At 40.0% G+C, this 19704-nt stretch overlaps 1 protein-coding gene across 3 annotated transcripts in view; it reads left to right on the forward strand.

Moving 5' to 3' along the window:
* The window catches only part of cacna2d2a (calcium channel, voltage-dependent, alpha 2/delta subunit 2a), a 178272-nt gene that overhangs the window by 45474 nt on the left and 113094 nt on the right, over nt 1–19704 (forward strand). For all 3 annotated transcript variants that reach the window (XM_084928802.1, XM_084928803.1, XM_084928804.1), the window contains exon 3: nt 5350–5466. In XM_084928802.1, coding sequence (XP_084784928.1) covers nt 5350–5466 — 117 coding nt within the window. The remainder of the gene's footprint in view (nt 1–5349; nt 5467–19704) is intronic.

Below are 19704 nucleotides of genomic sequence, written 5' to 3' on the forward strand. Positions count from 1 at the left end.
CCCTTCATGCCAGCATTACCATGCACTGTCAGTCTACACCCAATACTCCTCCAGCACAATTCTCATTGGCCGGCCAGAGCTTAGTCTAGCTGACAGCGCTGCTCAATCCTCTCCCGGAGTAAACAGAAACCTCATCTGCTTGTTGAAGGAGATTGTAATGGCCAACCTGTCGGATAGATGAGTACCCTACAGTACTATCTGCCTTTATTTGTTGTGGTTTTTTATGAGTGTATGTACATCGATGATGGAGATAAGTTTGTCTTTCATCAGGTAAACATAATAAAAAAGTAGAGAGAAACTGATACCAGCAGGGCTTATGTGACAGCAGGGCACGATTAAAAAAAATAGGCATAGGTCACCGGAGAAGGAGACATGATGTGTAGGTGGATACAGTGCAGCGGTGTCATGCTCATTTAAACTGAAAGAGCACTTGCCAGCACAGGTATATTTAACTGACATCTAATCTGTAGATTTATGTAAATATGGTCTTGAAGGGGCAAATGGATGAAATGATAATTACCATTAACCAGACAAACTTGAATAGCTGGAAAAAACTTATAATTTCAATGTATTTAACATATAATTAATTATTAAAATAGAATTTATTATGCATTTAGACAGCAGAGCTATGGGGAATGTTTAGTGAAGTAGATCAAATTTCACCACAAAGTAATTTAGAGAGATCATGGTAATATGCGGTGCAGCACACAGTAACCCTGTGAGGTGTTTTTCCTTGGCAAACAGCAGCGTGTATTATGGGCAACAGAATCCAAGTAGTTTGAGATTTTAATAGGTGTTCTGCTTTTATTTTAGACCTGCACGTACCAACCTAATGTTTGCTGCACAAGCCAATTTTCACATGTTTTGGACCAATGACAATAGTTGACTTAATTTCTTAATGGTTAGCCGACTCTGCGCTTTGAGGAGGTAATTAAAGAGTGCGTTTTCCGACATGTCTGTTTGATGAGTATAGCAGTATAGCAGCAGACACTGCACAATTATGCAGTCCATTTGAATGATTTTTAATTCCCTAAATGATGGCAGTTGCATTAGAGCAGTGTCTCTTTCCTGTAAAAATCCTCCCCAAAGCTATATTTTGATAAAGGGGATTCGGAAACGAGGAACGATAAAAACACTGACCTCACTATAAGTCGTGGCGGATAAAGTGATTTGGAATTTGTACATTAAGCATTATGAATTTTTATCGATCTCTCTCTTTGTGTTTTGTTTCAAGGATCAGGATAGAGAAAGTCCTGTTTGTAATGTCCCCGAGACTGCCATGAATCTTCCAGGGTGAGGCGGACCCAGAAAGTACTACCACACATTAAGGGAATGAATATTGATTTAAAACCAAATTTGACATGGTTTTAAAATTGACTAGAAAAATGCATCACTTAAAAGAGTCAGGGGTTTGTAGTCTGTCAATGGAGCGGGAAAAATTCGCTCTTGTTTTATGGTTTAATAAGATTCCATTAACGGCTTCTTGCACCTTGGAAAAAAAAGGTCTGAAGCAGGAGTAATGAGTAATTTATCTGTGTGTGCGAATTCAGAGTGGGACAAAATAATGGTTTGGCGATATTTTCCAAGCTTCCTTTTTCAATATGGTATCAAAATCTGGTGCCCGATGCTGTTATTTCTTAACAAGTTCTTCAAAACAGATTCCCACGGCAGCTTAACTCACCAGACTCACCAATTCATGACTCTTTCTTGTGGTCCTTATCAAACGAATGAGGGGATCGTCAATATAAGTTAACCAGAGAAGAAGTAAAAACTCATAAGGATAAAATGGCAGACAACTTAAACAACTAATTGAATTGACATTTTATTTATGTCACCAAATGAGTTTCCTCCAAATGGTCTCTGGGCTGTGGAGCTCGGTATTTCTCGATATTGAAAGGAGCCAGCGGAGGTGTTTTGAGGATGCCTCCCAAGTGAGGTGTTTCTGGCATGTCCAACCCAGGGCAAACCCTGGACACGCTGGAAAGATTAAGACTCTCTGCTGGCTTGGAAGCTACTCGGTGTCCCTCCGAAGAGCTGGAAGAGGTGACTGGGGAGAAAAGTGATGTCTAAGCATCTCTGCTAATGACTGTTGTCTACATGTTGTAGCTGTTTACTGTCATCAGGGGGCAGTGTCACAAACAACCCATCTGTGGGACACTCTTGCTCGTTCTGTTCTTGGTCCTTGCCGATGTAGAGAAGAGTACGGTAGCTCCAAGAGGTCAAACGGACTGCAGCTGCAAATTATATGAATCATGCGATTACAACACATAATACCTTCATCATGTAATCCCTGACAACACTGATGAACCCTCATGTTCTGGTTTCTGTCACTTCCACAGCTGGTTTGCCACATTATTTTGTTCCCAGAAACACTTCCGTTTTGTTTTGTGTGCTTTTGCAGGGTTTTTCTGTTTGCTGGTGTTAAGTAGCAGTCCATTTGACCTCTCAGGGCCACCGTAGAAGAGACCGTTATACCGAGCTGAGCTGAAGTAAAACCAGATATTAAAAACATCAAAAACATGTCACCTGCAGCCGTTGTCTGTGCTTCTTATGCTGTATTTTTTTTTATTCTTGATGTTTTTTCATGCTTCACTCTGAAGACTGCTCCTTTTTTTGTTCTGGTTCACCTTTCAACCAATCAGCGTTTGACCAATGCACAGTGTCACCCATGTTTGAAGACGCTGTTTGTAGGTCAAATGTGTGGGCTGTTGTGTTTCTGGAGGACTGCACACAAGAATATTTGCATAGGGTGAAAACCCCTCCCTGTTGTCTCTCTGTGGCAAAATACCTTCAAATCAGACACAACCGATAGACCATAAATTTAGCATCACACTGCTGCACCTGTGACAGAGACCTGGATAGGGAGGTTTTTCTCCTCCAGGTTTAGATATGGTGACGCGTTACGTATAGCTATTTTGCAGTATTTTTAGTATCACGAAATTGCTGTATCGTGGTCAAACTGTTATTGTGGGCAATGTATCACAATAATCTTGAACACTAAGTGACTCTGTGGTGTGCCAAAAGAAGATTTCACCTTCACATTTCACTTTGTGTTGTTTGAAACTAAGCAAGATCCCTGGTCCTTGAGAGGGTGGCCAACTTAAACATCAGGCAATCTCAACAGAGTGCTCGGCTGGCATGGTTTTAGCTTCTCAGGCAACGCTTGCATGTTCAGTGGGCCAGTGGAGGGAGACTGCGTCTGGCTGCTTGCCCAGCTTTCAGCTTGACAGAGACGGATCAAATGGATGGCTGTGATTTCCTTTCCTAATTGTCCACAGCAGCACATCAATCCAACAGAAATGGATTTTTTGTTTAATTTCAAGCAAGAAATCGGAAGTTCATCAAGTCTTGAATAAATATGTGTTTGGTTTGTAAACGTTCAGTTTTAACCTTTGAGCAAACAACATTAGTTTTGTTTATGTGCATAAATTTTTGCATCTGTTATTCCAGATATCAGCAGATACTAGGTGATTAGATTAGATCCAATATTTTAATAGATTTTTCTCAGTTCTAAAGTATACAACCACACAGGGGCAATGCAATAATAGCAGGTTGGACCCCTGGAAAGTCTGTAATAGTCAGCATTTGTGGTTGACTGGTGTACAAAAAAATATGCATTAAAAAAGTACTACTGTTCATTTAGGAGCACTTTAGTCAAAAGAAAATTGGTATTTCCATTAGCAGCAATTTAGAGGCCTCTGTTCTGGAAGAGCATATCTCTCTGCCCTTCATAACCGGAAGCAGGCAGAGTAGCAGCAGCCAGAGCAGGAACCACTCAGTACAGAGGAGGCACGAAGGACAGCCTGTCAGACACGGCATAGAAGAGAGGGGCGGGGCTGTTGGTGGGTTTTGAAGCAGTTTGTAGATGTTCAGTAACTGTGGGCAGCTTAAATAGGACACCCTATTTGAGATTTGTCAAATAGAAATATAGGAAGGCTTCAGTTCAGTCATCAGCTGATGTGGGCTGACAGATCACTGAGATCAGATGATCTGGTGGGGGTTGCGTTAACCTTGACTTTATGGTCTGCCACCTTTGATTTTAAACCAGTCGGAGGCCTTGCTGAAAAAACAACAGGAAAAAATCAACCTCTAAAAACAAGATGATGAGTATTTAAGAAGCAGCTACTTGAGCCCAATGCTGCACCCTGCTGACTGCTGTTTTTAAGAAGATTTGGAAATTTTCTAATTCATTTTAGACATCTTAGCATCTCCTGAATTAGTTATGACAGCTTGTGTTCATGCTGCGTCAGATCCCCTTTTCTGTATTGTGGAGCTTAACACGCACCTTCATTTTATAATTGATTTGCATGCACGGTGATATGTCCTTATTTATGAAGAGTTTAGTATAAACTAAATTATTACCGATTCTTAGCTTTCAGTATGTGATTGACTGATTGAGGAAGTCAGTAGTACCAGTGAGGCCAGCTAAACACCCTGCAAATGCAGCATTTCAGGCTGACGTGACTCTAATTGCTTTAACATATTCAACAACAACAACAACAACAGGCTTCTTTTTGGGCTTCCTTCAAAAGAACTATACAAAATGGTTTTATGGAGTGAAAATGGGTCTTGTGGTGTCTTAGGGCAGCAGGATAAGTGGTAATCCCTCGGGTGGTGCTCTGTTGTAGTCTACAGATCCTATAGAGAGCTCTGGCTGCTGAGTCAGCCTTCACAATTCTTCCAGGGGAGCAGACTAATCTCTGTCGCACCGTCCCTTTAAGCGGTCCAAGTATGCACAGTTCTACCTCGGGATATCCGTCCTTATCAAACATCCCATTCCCTGGTAGCATCCAAAGCTGATTTTCTATGTGCTTTGCAATGTCTGTCGCTGTTTTAAGTGTTATTGATTGATTGCTAATTGCTGATTTAGTATAAGTACAATTCCCTTTTTCACATAATCTTCTAGTGATCATAAATTATGCATCTAGATTGATTAAAGTTAATCTGTAGCTAACACAATGGATTGAACTGCAGATATTTGGTCAGCAAGTTGTGAATACCTCTGCTTGTCTCAGAGTTAGAGGCCAAAAGGGTTAACACAGTCGAAATACAAGGTGCTCACCCAGTGGTGAGAATCCGCTGGAGTTTGTGTTTATTTAATTTGAGCCTAACTGCCAGATGCAGCTAGCTAAGTGCTTTGCCATTAAGGCTCTGTTCTGTGTTTAATTTTTCTACAGTGCCGAGGCTTACTGGCGTAATGGCAGGTTCCTTACTGCCTGCTCTATAGTAAATGTTTACCATTCTCCGTGCTACATTGTGAATAGGGCAACCTGCTCCTCTGTGATACTCTTAATTAAACAAATGTCTCCAATAACCCGACCTTTGATTCCCCGTGTTTTCTTTTTGCAGATTTATAATGAGAAGAAGAGCCAGTTTGAAATCAAGCGAAACAACCCCAGGGATTTGGTGGAGAGGGTGGCACGGGACATCTCCAAGCTGCTCAACAGCAAGAGAAAAGCCCTGGAGGTAAGAGGATGATGCTCCACATGTATTAAAACACCTGTGCACAAACACATGCTATGCCCCACTGCACAGGTGCACACATACATGGTGAGTGTTTTAGATTCTTCTGAAAGGTGAACCTTCTGTGCATACGAATGCATTTTTCAGTGCCAGCACTCTGAAAGCTTAATTTAATTAATTAAGACTTGCTTGAAGAATCTCCTGCTTTTGTAAATCAGAGTTAGCTGTGATGGATCTAAGGAGTTTTAGGCACACATTACAATAACGATGTCTTTTTTTGGCTGTGACTACAAATGCTAAATACTTGACAGAAACATATTGGTCAATCATCCATAATTGAACAGTTTCCTGCACATTATAAATGATGCATTGTTTTTATGTTGCAGTTAATCTGTCCTCCTACTTATTTGAAAACATGGATTTTCTTTAAATTTGATGGAAAAAGCTGCATAGTTTTTCTTTACAGTTAAAATACAGTTTGAGCTAATTATATTTTGTCGACAACTGAGGTAACCGTATTCATGCTTTGTTTTTCAAATTAGTTTTGAGGGGTTTTATTTTTCTGTTAAATGTTGAAGGCGTATATTCTGAAATATAGTTTGTATGGTGTGTGAGAAGGTTATCATTTCAATGTCCCGCATTTTAGGATGTAATTATTACCACTGTTATGCTCAGGCAATGCTGTGATTAGTTAAAAATGTGTTTCACTCTCCCAGTGGGAAACCTCTAACCCAGAGGAGAAGGGGGTGGTTGGGGAATAAACGCCAAGAAGATGAGTGGCAAGTAGGTAAATGAGAAAAGTGCAGACGGTTAATTTTTTAAATTTAAATAGACAGAGATAAAGTAAAAGACCGTTTGTAAAATCCACCATTTCAGAATTAGTCCAATCTAATGTCTCCTCTTTAGTATTTTGTTTTGCTGAGCAGAAGTATGTTGAAAAATTGTGAAAAAGTCGTCACCGCTCGTTCCTATCTAGTTTGGTTTAAAGGAGCCAGACTTTCTCGCACTTAATTAAATGCAATAGAACTATTGAGCGATAGTTCCTCAGGTTCCCTGAAGGTCATTCAAAGGTTTTCTTTGCACATTGGCTGCTTTTTCACTCACTTTCTGTTCAGTCCTTGTACATGACTATTTTCTGAGGAAGGGTTTTTGTTTGTTAGGGCCACTTAACACAGGCCTATGAATCATAAAACACACATGAACCCAATAACAGACATCTTAGCAAATTGTATCTGAAGGTACTTTGTTATCCTGTTGCAATAAAAAAATAAGCCAAACATTAACATAGTTTGACAGACATAAAATAATCTTATTACATCAAGCAGATGATTATTAAAGAGTTATTAATCTAAAATGATGAATCAATATTTGAACATTTTTATTCAAATTGTCATCAGTATGTAAAGAGGTCAGGACAGAGTTACAATAGACAGTGACAATGATCCAGACACACTGTCAGTGCAGTAAAAAGATAGCTGTATAGAAAAGCACACAATGGAACGCTGTCAGTCATGGATTGGCCTCCCCAGAGCTCAGACCTCAACATTATTGAAGCAGTATGGGATCGTCTTGACAGAGAACAGAACAAAAAGCAGCTAAAAACCAAAGAAGAGCTTTAAATGTCCTTCAGAAAAGCCCGGTGAGCGATCCCTGAAGACCACTTAAAGTAATTACAAGAAAGCTGCCTAAAAGAGTTCAGGCTGTGTTGAAAAGTAGTCGGAGCTAAATGTTGACTTTGAGGCTCATCACAGGTAGAGTGGTACAAACGCTGTTTTTGCTTTATATGTTCCATTTCTAGTTATACTTGCACGTTTCAATAAATTGCTGCACCTTATTTCCATTTTCCCAGCAAAATATAAAGAAACAAGTGTTGGCTCAAGAATTTTGCACTTTACTGTAGTTCTCCAAACCTTGCTTTAGATGGAGCACACTGTGTGTGGGTATGTACAAGATATACTTTGACTTTAGTCCATATGGCACATCATTTAAAGATGGAGGTGACCGAGGGACTGTCTGCTTTCCTTCCCTCTGTCTCTGCCCAAATATGGTCACTCAAGGTCAAAGCAGTGATATTTATGAAGTCCTCTGAAGGAGCAGAAGTGTATATCTTTTAAGAGCATGAGGTCTTGTGGGAAGTGAGGCACATTCATGCTAAGGAGCAAAAGTTTCTCAAAGGCACGGTTAATTCTGCAGCTTGGATCCTTAAAGCGAAGAAAACGTTACTGTAGGTCTCCTGTGGTCATGTCCAGGATTGAATTTGGAACGGCAAAAACCCTCTTCATCTTTTTTTTTTTTTTTGGACTATACCCCCACCTTAACCCCTTCCACCTTCCTCAACACACACACATGCACGCACATGTACAGACACACACACTGAAGCCCCACACCCCCGCCCTAACTTCCACAGGCCACGCTGTCACCTCACATCCTGTCTGGGAGATTCAGACTCAGGAGGGAGGAAATGAGGTGAAAAAAGAGAAGGTCTGGAATGAGAATGTCTCCCTGAGGCGTGGAAAAATCAAGAAAATGATGTTCAGAAATTCATAGATTTGAAAATGAGCAGCCAGCGAGAGGGAAGGAAAGAGGGAGCAGGAGGGGTAGGAAGGGAGAGAAAGAGTGTGCAAAAAAAATAAATAAAAATAATTGGAAGAAGAAAGCAGGTGGACGGGGAAAAAAAGGGAGTCGGATGATTAAAGGGAAAGAAGAAATGGAGTGATTATGGCATTATAAAACATAAATGTTAACACAAAGTATGCAACAAGCTAATATGTTTCATTTAGGCAGGTTATGATTTCTTCATTATTATTATTTTCACTAAAACTGAAAATTCAAGACTGTAGGCAAATAAATTCATGTGGACTTATTATTCATACAGGGAGGAAAGTGAAAGCCATGTCTTAATGCAGTCTGTAGATAAGAAGGTCTCAAACTCCGCTCAGCGCGCCGTTGACAGCGTTTTATATTCCAGCCTGTTTCTACCCCCTGTAATGGTTATTTAGTTCCAAATATTCCCTGCCACACATTTAAAAAATGAGGAAATATGTGCGTGTGTGCGCGCACGTGTGTGTTTGTGTGCATGCATGAAGAAATTATTCTCCTGCAACCTATTTAAATAATGCTTCGGGTGCTTCGTTGTAATTCATGTTTATATTACTAATGAGAAAATGCACATTGACTCTAAACACTGGTTACTGATATATATAAAGGAGAGCGAAGCCTTTCTCACTGCTCAGCATTGACTTGATTCGGCCTAAATTCCTAAATTAGCAGCACATTTATTCATTTAAGTGCTCCGGTTGTATAGTTGTAAAGGTGTGAAGCAAAATAAATCAGTCTACTGAGTTTTTATTTGTTTTGTTTCCTAATTCTTACTTTCTTTACCTGCGAGAGCTAACACTCATACAGGTATATTTGGGTAACATGGTGATGCAGTGTTTAGCACTGTCATTTCACAGAAAGATGGTTCCTGCTTTGAATCTCCTGCTCAGCTGGCGCTTTTCCTGTCTATATGTTCTCCCTGTGCGTGTGTGGGTTTCCTCCCACAGGCCATTGACACGTGCCTGTAAGGTTAATTGCCAATCAGGCATTTGAAGTGTATAAAATAAAGCGTTGGATGAATGTATGCTTGAAATTTATGGCAGATGGAATGTTTTCAGCTTTTTAACTTTAATGACTAGTAGAGTGATGTATGCCTGCGTTCATACAGCTACTGTCAAAATAGGTATTTAAATATGTATTATTTAAAGTGCACTGTACTCAGTCTACCCCATTCTAAAAATGGAAACGATATAAGCTGACTTACTTTTTTGTCAAAAGCCTCTCCGTGTTTATTCTTTTCCTTCCCTTGTCTTAATCTCCTCCTTTGAATGTATCTGTCTGCTCTCCCTCTCTTGCCTCTGGCTTCAGCCATCTCCTCAAACAATGATCTGATTCTACGGTCGGTGCCAAAATTAAAATGTGGCAAAAACCTTCAGCTAGCTGAAAGGCTCGCATGTTGCCGGTGGACATTTTTATATAAAGCTGTCTTTTTTTTTGTGCACGAGGTACGTTGAAATTTGATACAAGAGTTTTCTTTCTCTGATGTTTTTTTTTTTTAAATTTCAGTGGCTTTTTGTCTTGAACCTGACATCTAGACAGTTATTTTTTACTTGAGGGGTACAAGTATTTGTGTTTGGACTTTTTCCTGTTTTATGTGAGCTCCAACTTTTTGCTTAATGCGCATTCGAAGATGTGAAAAGATGTCCTTGTTCACTTGTACTCATATGAAACTAATGTATGTTAGAAGACTTTGGAAACACTTTATTTTATGCGCTGGTAATTCCTGAGTACTAGCCAAGAATTTTCTTTTCATTACAGAGAAAATCAAAACAGTTTTCACTTGACAGACTTCCATTTAGCTATTTCCAATTAGTGACATAACCTGTAGCGTCATCTAGTCTATATGCCGAGCACAAACTGTGAAAAGTTCTCTGTGGGTAAGCATGCAGTTTACTTACTTAACATGCTGTATATGGTAGATGAATTCTCCGATAATAAGCTGATGATACAAGCACATTTACTTAATGTTGTATTTGTAGAAAAAAATAAGGCAAATGACACATTAATAGAAAAACATAAACTTTATTTATAAAGTGCTTTAAAACAACAAGTATACAAAATAAAAATAGCCCCAAAATAAAGTGTGTTAGGCTGTTTTGTCTCCATGCTCCACGCTCCAGAACAGCTTCAATACCTTTACAATAATTCTCCAAGTCTCTGGATTTCTACAGGAGTGAAACACCAAAAACTTAGTGACCACAAGATCCACGGCAGTCAGTGAAACCGTAATCTCAGGCGAGACCACTCCCTTTAGGATACAAATGCTTCATCAAGGGACAAAGGTCATCAGTTCTTAGCAACCTTGCATTGATTCTTGATAAATGATCAAGTGGGCCAGAAGCGTGCCAACTAAATAACCCTATCAGTATAACAGTGCCGCTGGATTCTCTCACCGTGATGGTCAATAGTTCAAGCCTGTACTGTTGTTTCAGTAAATACACACGTGCACCAACCCACTTGTCAAGAATATGTTGAAGGATGACTCATTTGACATATCACTATTTTCCACATTTCTGTAGAACAGTGCCCTTTTATTTGCACCAGTGAACTCTCAAATGTGCACTTGTCTTTGTAATGAGGGGTGTATGCACTGCGAGCCTCCTTTAATATTCCTCTTGGTGTAATTTTTGACGAACTCTTCTTATTGGCCGTCTGATCACGTCCCGCTCTGACATTCTCATTCACCTGAGGAAGAGTCGATCTTCCATTATTCTAATTCACGAGTATCGCACGCATCGAATGTGAAATGTGGACCACGATTTACACTAATTCTCCACTAGCCGTGTTCATAGATTATAAATGGAGATTTCAATTAAGTCGGGAGTACGATTGACACGCTGGCCAGCCGAGCACTCTTTGAGGTTGAAGCTTCAGCCATCAGAACCCAAATAATGAAACTCTTCTGCAATGTGACATAGATTTTTTTTACCCTTTCAATCTTGATATAAAATCAGTATCATCTGGGCCTCTTTTGCATTTTATTCATACCCCAGTACATGATCCAAAGTTAACTCTTTGTACCAGGGAGAGCATCCGTGTAAATGAATCTGGATTCATTTATTTGTTTATTTATTTATTTTTATTATGGTTTTTCCTTTAATTTGTCAGATCTTGTCATATTCATTTTATATCCCTGAATCAGACACATTTGGATCATATTCAAACTAGTATTTATAATTAGTATCATCTAAACATGGGAATAAGATGAGCTACAGGTTGGAGTAACTGTGTAACTGTTTAAACTTTCACTTTTGCTTGATTATCTGAGATCACATTTACCGAGATGTTGCAGTAGCATCTGAACTCCCCAGTGTGTGCATGTGCACGTCTGTCTGCTTAATATCTTCATTGTGTCTGCCTATATGTTTGTGCATGTGTTATCTGAGCAACAGGCTCACGCCTGACTGATACTGCAAGTGTCAGTCTGACAGGCCTTTTAACCCAGAGCAGCCAAAGAGAACACAGCCCTTCATGTAATCTGTCATGTGTATAAAGCCAAACAGGTGTGATAGACCTCCCAGACTGATGCTAGCTCTCATACCTTCCATTGCCCCTCGCTGTGATGCGCCATATCATTGCCACAGAGTCCTGAGATCAGTGGGGCCCTTTAGAACCAGCTGAAACGGGAAAATATCCTGTATGCTGTCAAAGATAGGCAGAGTCTAGCTGTCAGTCAGGCTTCTGCTGGGACTTTTTAGTCTCTGTAAGGGAAGACAAGGCCACGAGCCACAGGCAGAGAGCATTCTACATTCCCATCAGCTGTTGCTCAGCAAAACTACCATTGTCAAAGCTCTTGAGTTATGATTTCACAGAGGAGACTGGTAAAATAGAAAAGGGACTAAGGTTGGTCTAATCCAATTACACAGATCTCAAAACTATTCCAATACCTCTTATAGGCTGAAGGATGAGTGCCTCTGGCCTGCTGGCTGTTTGATAGAAACACACCCAACACTTTGCTGGGATAGTTTTGGGGTTGGGATAGTTGGAAAATGAAAGAATGAAAATGATGTAGAAAGCAAAGGGACAGTGTAAAGATTAAGTTTAAAAAACAAACAAAAAAATGGAAGGAGACTTAGGCAGCAAGTGCAGAGATACAATTCAAGTAAAAAAAGACAAAAATAATAATAATTTGTGGCTCACTTCACTGCTCTGGAAACAAATATGTGTGAAGTGGCCACTTCTCTCTCCACGTTGCTCACACCTTCTGAAGGAAAGACCTGTCTTCCCCACTCCAGCGTCACTAAAAGCAGTAGAGAGCTTGTCAGCGCCATCACCACCACCTGTTCACTCACTTGGCTGGCACCGCCCCTTGAGCTCACTGCGCCACACCTCCCCTGCAGCTGAGCCAGGGACCACACCTCTGCCACAGTATGATTTAGTCTGAAGTTGACAGCAGATGTGCAACAGGCATCTTTTTGACCAAAGTTAAACTGATGTGTGATGCCGTTCCACCTGGGACATTCACACCTGAAGTATATTTGTAGCTTTTCAAGGAGCTCTGCTGATGTCTTGCTAAAAGATAATCTACAACATTCACAGCATATAAACTTTTTTCCTGTTTGATAGCGTCTGTGTCAGTAATACAGTTCAGTGTGTTATCACATGTTGTATAGACTGACTTAATCCTACTTGTCACACTGGGGGAAGCAGTGGTTGGAGACCTAAAAATGATTGTGACCATATGCAATGAACTTGTGATCTTGTGATCATGACTTTGCGGTCATGCTGATAGTGATTGTGAAAGATTGCAGGAGAGCTCAGATTGGACACTGTGCAGGGAAAACAAAAGAGTTCTTGACAGAATTAATCAATCGGACTGCATGGCCCTTTACTAACCATGGAAACCAAGACGACACAGGGATGGGGAGGGATCATCCGCTCCGAGTCATCTGTCATCATATTGCATCCATAGATAATTCACTAAGACAATGACTCTCATGCATGGCTCTCACTGACAACATGCATGCTGAAAGTAGTGTCAGCGTGCACGTGTTGACACAGGTGTGACCATTTGGACCTGCTCAGAGTTAAAATGAAGTATACTGACATTTTTACAGTGCTTAAAAATTACATCTGAAATACCCACCGGTATTTCTGCCAAAGAGACCGCGAATTACCGCTCACACTGAACAGTCATCAAACTGCAAAAAGGCAGCAGCAAGTTGTTGGTCAGCTGCTTTCTTCTTCTGTGACCTTGTTTTCAAGTCAATCATTCTGATGGTTTTGTATACCTCACTGTGACAAAGAACACACACAAAAGAAAAGAAAAACACAAAAACTCAACATCCAGTTAAAGCTTCAACATTTTTCTATCACTCACTGACCACCACAAAACTGTATCTACTATATGAGGAAACAAAACCAACTGGCAGCTCAAAATATTTATCAGAGGATGTCAAGCCTTTATGAAGATTGGAGACTGACAGCATTTTTTTTTTGAAGTAACATATTTACCCAGAGCTTTGTTTTTATTACTGTCTGTATACTGGCATATGTAGTATTCACTGGCCACTTAGTTAGGTATGCCTTGCTAATACCAGATTGGACTTTTGCCTTCAGAACTGCCTTAATTTTTCATAGCACAGATTCAACAAGGGGCTGAAAACTTGGAGATCCATTTTGACATGATGAAATCACTCAGTTAATACAGATGTGAATCTCTTGTTTCACCCCATCCCAAAGGTGCTCTTTGGACTGAGATTTGGTGACTGTGTAGGTCATTTAAGTGCAGCGAACTCATTGTCATGTTCTATAAACCAGTTTGAGATGATTTGAGCTTTTGTGACATGGTGCGATATCCTGCTGGGAGCAGTGATCAATAAATGGGTACACAGTTGTCATGAAGGGAAAGACATGGTCACATGTAGGCTGTGGGTTTCTAATCTTCTGTCCAATTTTGGTGAGTCTGCGCAGTGTAGCATCAGTTTGCTGTTCTTAGCTGACAGGAGTGTGAGCTGGCATGGTTTTCTGCTCCTTTAAGGTTAGATGTGTAGTCCTTATTTGACTTTGTGGTGTCACATTCAAAATCATTTAAATCAACTTTCTTCCCCGTTCTGATGCTCTGTTTGAGCTTCTGTACATGCCTAAATGGATTGAGCTGCTGCCATGTGATTGGCTGATTAGATATTTGTGTTAACGAGCAATTGAACACGTGTACCTAATGAAGTGGCCAGCGAGTGTATAATTAAAAGGCTTATTAGTTAACTGTGAGCCAAAAGAACAACAAAGAAAAATCAACAGTTTAATTGCTGTTACTGGTGGTTGTACTCCTGATGTTAGCACAGTAACATCAGGAGTACAACCACCTCCTTAGAGTTTGTGGTTGATGACTTGGATCATCATCCCAGCGAGATCTCAAACGCTTCAGTGAGTGGCTTTAATTGAACAGGCATCCGGCACAAATAACCAATTTATAACAGCTAAATTTAGCCCTCGGTCTTTTAAAGGCTCACCAGTCCTAAAAATCAGAATCCTGCTGAAGCTGCTGTGACTAGCAAGCGCTGTCACTTGGATCTGGATTGGCCCTCAGTGGTAGAGGGTACTAGAGCTCAAGGATTCGTAAGTGAAGCTTTCCTTTGTCTGATGCAGGTCTGGTTACTGATTGCAGTACGACTGCCGGTGATTCTTTTCAGTTACCTAGACTATTCTGTGCTACGTTGTGTTGTACGTCGCCCACTGTGGCTGTAATTGTACTGTATACATCCTTTAGAAGAGAGATTTTTTTTTTTTTTTAAAGTATCGCCATAGTTTCTAGATCACTTGAAAGACTTGATTTCGAAAGTTTCTGCCATTCCAACTAGCGGCAGTATGGCACCAGCTGTTCTGACTGCAATGAATTACACCACTGGCAGAAAGTGATTATGTCCCTCCTGTTTGCATGATGCAATAACAAATGAAGGAGTTGTCTCCCACTTTGAGGGGGGAGGCAGATTTCCCTGCAGCCTTGTTTCCCTTACTCTCCATTCTGGGATTTAAGTGATTTTATTTATAAATTAATTTTATTTTTGTACGTCTGCTGTGATTATTATCTGAAGTCATCTTCTTATGTAGATACATAGCATTGTTTATTGTATATCCATATTGATATATGCATTTTTGGTATTGTGATTTGTTTATTTTACTTAAATGCCTAATCAAATACTTATGGACAATATTGTCTGACAATCTTATTTTTGTAGCTTATATTTTATATCCTTTAACTCATCTATCGTAATCTACTCTAAGTAGTTAACCTGAAGCCCTGGCCTCATCACAGTATTAAAACTTGATCCACATACTTATTATTAACCTCCTTGACGCACAGCATGCCACTCAGTAATAGCAAGCACCCCTCAGTATGGCTTGTGTTCATTTAGGGGGCTTAATGAATTACAAGGGCTTCATAATGACTGTGTCTGAGCAGTGCTGTGGGGAGGTCAGATGGTTAGAATAACTAATGAACCCAATCACCAGTCAGAACTTTAACATGCATGAAACATTTGGTATATGCTGTTGGAGGAGGCATACAGATACATACTGCAACCCTAGCCCACCCACCACCACCACCACCGCAAGCACTGCAAGAAAGTGAAGAAACTAAATTAAAGAGGAGACTCTAACAAAGTAATTTGGTTTTCCATTTCCTGTAGGCCTTTGGAGAGGCAGTTATAACTCTCAGGTCCCATTAGAGAAGAACAGGGGAAGTAGGGCGAGCTCTACTTGGGTTAAAATAGAAAAGTTTCAGTGTGCAGTGATTGGCAAATCAAATTTCTGTAGTTGTAAAAGAATGCTTATTAATGAATAAGTAGCACATTTAACAGGCTCTCAATGAGTCCCTTAAAAAAGATATTTGGCCAGATGTTTTGGGTTTTCTTAGTTTAAATGTAGAATAAGTCCATTTAAAGTCCAATCATTACTGCATAAGATGTGTATTTTTAAGTATTCTTTTGGCTGTATTTATCCAGTATTGTCTCACTAAGTCACAGTAACATATTCACATATTTTTCTGAATAATGTGAAAGCTGCTCAGCTGTCAAGCTGAAAAGGAACTTTCATAGGTTTGATTATCAGGTCAAAGTAAAAGATTTGACCTGATAATGGTGCTATAGGATGCTTAAGTTCAATTCAGTTCAATTACATTTTATTCTATAACAGGTGTCTGAAGGTGCTTTATATTGTAAGGTTACAATAAAACATAGAAAACATAGAAAACCCCAACAATCATGGCACCGTAAATATCTGACAGTCTCTGCAATAATTAGAGTTCGGTGTGGACCGAAATCTAAGGACTAGAAGCACTAAATGGTCTACTTTCTAAGGGACCCACAGTAATTGTGCATATGTACTCAGAGATAGACACACTCTAACACATGGATGTGCACATACACACATGCACGCAAAATCACACATTCCCTCTCATAATCTCATCCCCAATCCCCTGGCCCCTGTCATTCAGATCTATGAACTTCCATTAGCAACCATCTGTTACAACCTGCAGCAAAGCTATTACACTTCAAACGCGCACTCTCTCTCTCGCTCTCTTTTACTCGCACACACGCAAGCCTGTGAATGGACACACTTGCTTCGCTCGACGTATGGCGGACTAACTTCGTCTAAGCCTTGAGAGAATTTGCCGTTTCCTGTTTAACCTTCAAAGCAGAAGTCACCCGTGCGCTCGCAAACACCTGCGATAGCGTCACTGTGCCGCTGCCCACTACAGATGCGTCAGAAGGTCAACAACCCTCATGGTCTCACACATGCACACTGATGCACACAAACGGGAAGGCGGGCTTAACGACACACACACGCACCCGCAGGAACACTGGAGGTCATGGCATTGTGTTGTAAAAACAGATTGTCGTATCTCTAGATTATTCTATCCATAGTATTGGGTCGTTCTGTCATTCCCACTGATAAAGGTCACAACATCGCACCCACTGTTCCTTGGCAGCATTTCACATTAGACAAAATGTCAGAACCTGATCTGCTTCATGGCAGCATGCTGCCTCCAGCACTTTTCTTCACATCTCCAATGCACACATTTATTTTAGGTCTGAATGTACAATTTTCAGCTCCATTTGAATGTTCTGCTTTTTTTCCTTCTAAACAAATGTCAGTGTACAGCAGAAGATTTATATTTTTTGCTGTGTTCCTGCCTGAATCAAAATCATTCATTTGAGTGACAATATGGGTTCCAGGCAGGAAGTCGAGGGGTGGGGGTTGGGGCGGGGGGGTTTGATTCAGCATCTAATTATCCAACTTCTTCTCGAAAGGGGGGGAAAAATGCTTTCTGTGTTTAAGCAACTTGTTCACGTAGCAGTGGCATCTGCTTCACTCCTTCATTTCCCCGTCAGCGAGAGACAAATGAATAGAAATGACTGCTTTGTGCTCTTATGCAGCCAAGCCGCATAAAACATATATTTCCAGCCTCCCATGTGCAAATTTGTATCTGCAGAGAGGGAAAAGAAAAGGACAGACACACTCGAATCAGGAATTGCTGTGCTAAAATGCTGATTTTTTTTCTTTCTTATTGCAAGGCAGTACTCTTGTCTGTTCGTTGTTTTCTTTCCTAGAGGGCACAATTGAAAAAGATCATTTTTATGAAAGGGGCCTTTGAAAAGCACCTCAGCAATCAAACCGAAAACATATGTATTACCACTTTGGGGATGAAAAAAATGAAATAAGCACTGTGCAAAATAGTGCCTGCTACAAATAGAAAATTGCATTTTGACAGACAAAAATGCACAGTGTGACCATCTGCTTTTCTTGGCGAGACCCTGCTGTAGAGTGACAAAATGATTTGTTAAAATAAAATATATCATTATTGTTTGCCATCCTAAGCAGGTCGAAATCCACTCTGCTTTTAGTCCTCCAGCCCTCTCTTGTGGCAGATCCCTTCACCTCTGCTACCTCCTCATCACCCCACTGATTCTCTGCCAGCATTATCAACCGAGAGGCGTTATAGCAATGTGCTTCCTATGGAGGAAAGTTACAGTGCAAATCACAAATATTAGGTTTTTACAATAATTACATATTCATTCACCACTGTTTTCTTTTTTGCCTGAGTGGCTCTTTGCACTTTGTTGCAGTGAAAGTGAACATTACTGGACGTATTTACAATGTTTGGCAAAGACAAGGTCTTTGCTTTTAAGCAGACGTTGAACGGAAGGCTGGATGTTGCTTGTGTGTTATAAGTAGCTATTGATGGGGAGGTAAATAATCCCTGTCTCTGAATGCTAGCCTGATATCCATAGCCTGTCTCTGACCCTGGGAAGCTGTGCCTTAATTCCAGTGTGATGGAGTGTCGGGTTCTGCTTGAGCGAGCCCCTTCTTTTATTCCTTGTGGAATGGACAAGGCAAATAATGGGCTTGTGTCCTGACAAGGAGTTCTTAGTTCCTGACAGACCATTGATCGCGAGAACAAGGGCTGTTTTCACAGTATGGTGTGCTTACATAACCAGATACATGCACAGACACACTCACCCACACACGCACGCACACATACAAGAACTCCAGGTTTATGTTAATCTTCGCTAATACAGACAGACAAGTCAATTTTCTCTTTACTAAGGCTTTTGAAAGTATCAACCTCACAACAGAGGATGTCAAACGGTATAGAAAGGAACCAGATGCTGAGAGAAATCTGTGCATGAAATCAGAGAATACATTAATGTGACATAGAGAGAATAAACCACCTTTTACCTGCATTTGATTGGGCATTCAGTCACAATCACAATTCAATAAAGCTAATTTGATATTTTAAAACAAAGATGCATTTTCTTCCTAGGATGTAGTGATTACATTTGTGTAATTTTATCTGTTCTTTTTAAAGCAATACATTTTGTCTCTGTCAGTGCAAATGTCATTGAATTTTATTCAATTTTGTTCAAAATGATACAGCACATTGTCTGTCTGAGACCTCTGGCTATAACATGCACTTAGTTAGATATCGTTTTTGTTTGAGAAGGATGCTGCTAGAAGATTATAACCTGGTTACTTAAGTGCATGTTACACACCAATGATGATAAATATCGCTGCATACTTTTTTTGCATCCAACAACACAGATGATGTAGAGGTTTCACAAAGTACTGATGTTTTATCAGTTAAGGAATAATATCTTTTTTGAGGAGCCAAAATGATCCATTTAGGTGTTTCATATTAAACAAAAATCACACAACAAAAATTAAAAAAAGGTCCAAATAAAACACAATTGTTCCCCGTCTCACATGATTAACATAAGTCTGTTTCAAGGGCTGAATAGCAGCACTGTTTCTCCCACCTTTTCTCTCTCATTTCTTTTTGGAGTCTTATTGAACATGTCATCTGTTCCAGGGTATGTAAATTTTTAACACTGTTAATGAACAAGGTGCATGTAGGTCAGTCTTTCTGAAGCCAGAACTTTGTGATGGACCGTTAGAAGGTATTTATCCATAGAGTTTAATCCACGTGGGATGTGTTCAAGCTAAAAAGAAGGATATTTATACCTACAAATAAATACTGATACATCTTTCCAAAAATGTTGAATAGAAGTCCAGAAAATGTGTCCACAATCTGCTGTGTTTTCTCCACGTTCTCTCCAACACACTAGATGAGTTCCAGTTAATTTGGGAGTAACAAAAAAACATATTAATTTTTTTTCTAGAAAATCCCTCCAGGTCCAGGAA

Source organism: Perissodus microlepis, chromosome 5 (assembly GCF_051167445.1).
Source record: "Perissodus microlepis isolate ML-2025 ecotype Zambia chromosome 5, ASM5116744v1, whole genome shotgun sequence".
Classification (NCBI taxonomy): domain Eukaryota; kingdom Metazoa; phylum Chordata; class Actinopteri; order Cichliformes; family Cichlidae; genus Perissodus; species Perissodus microlepis.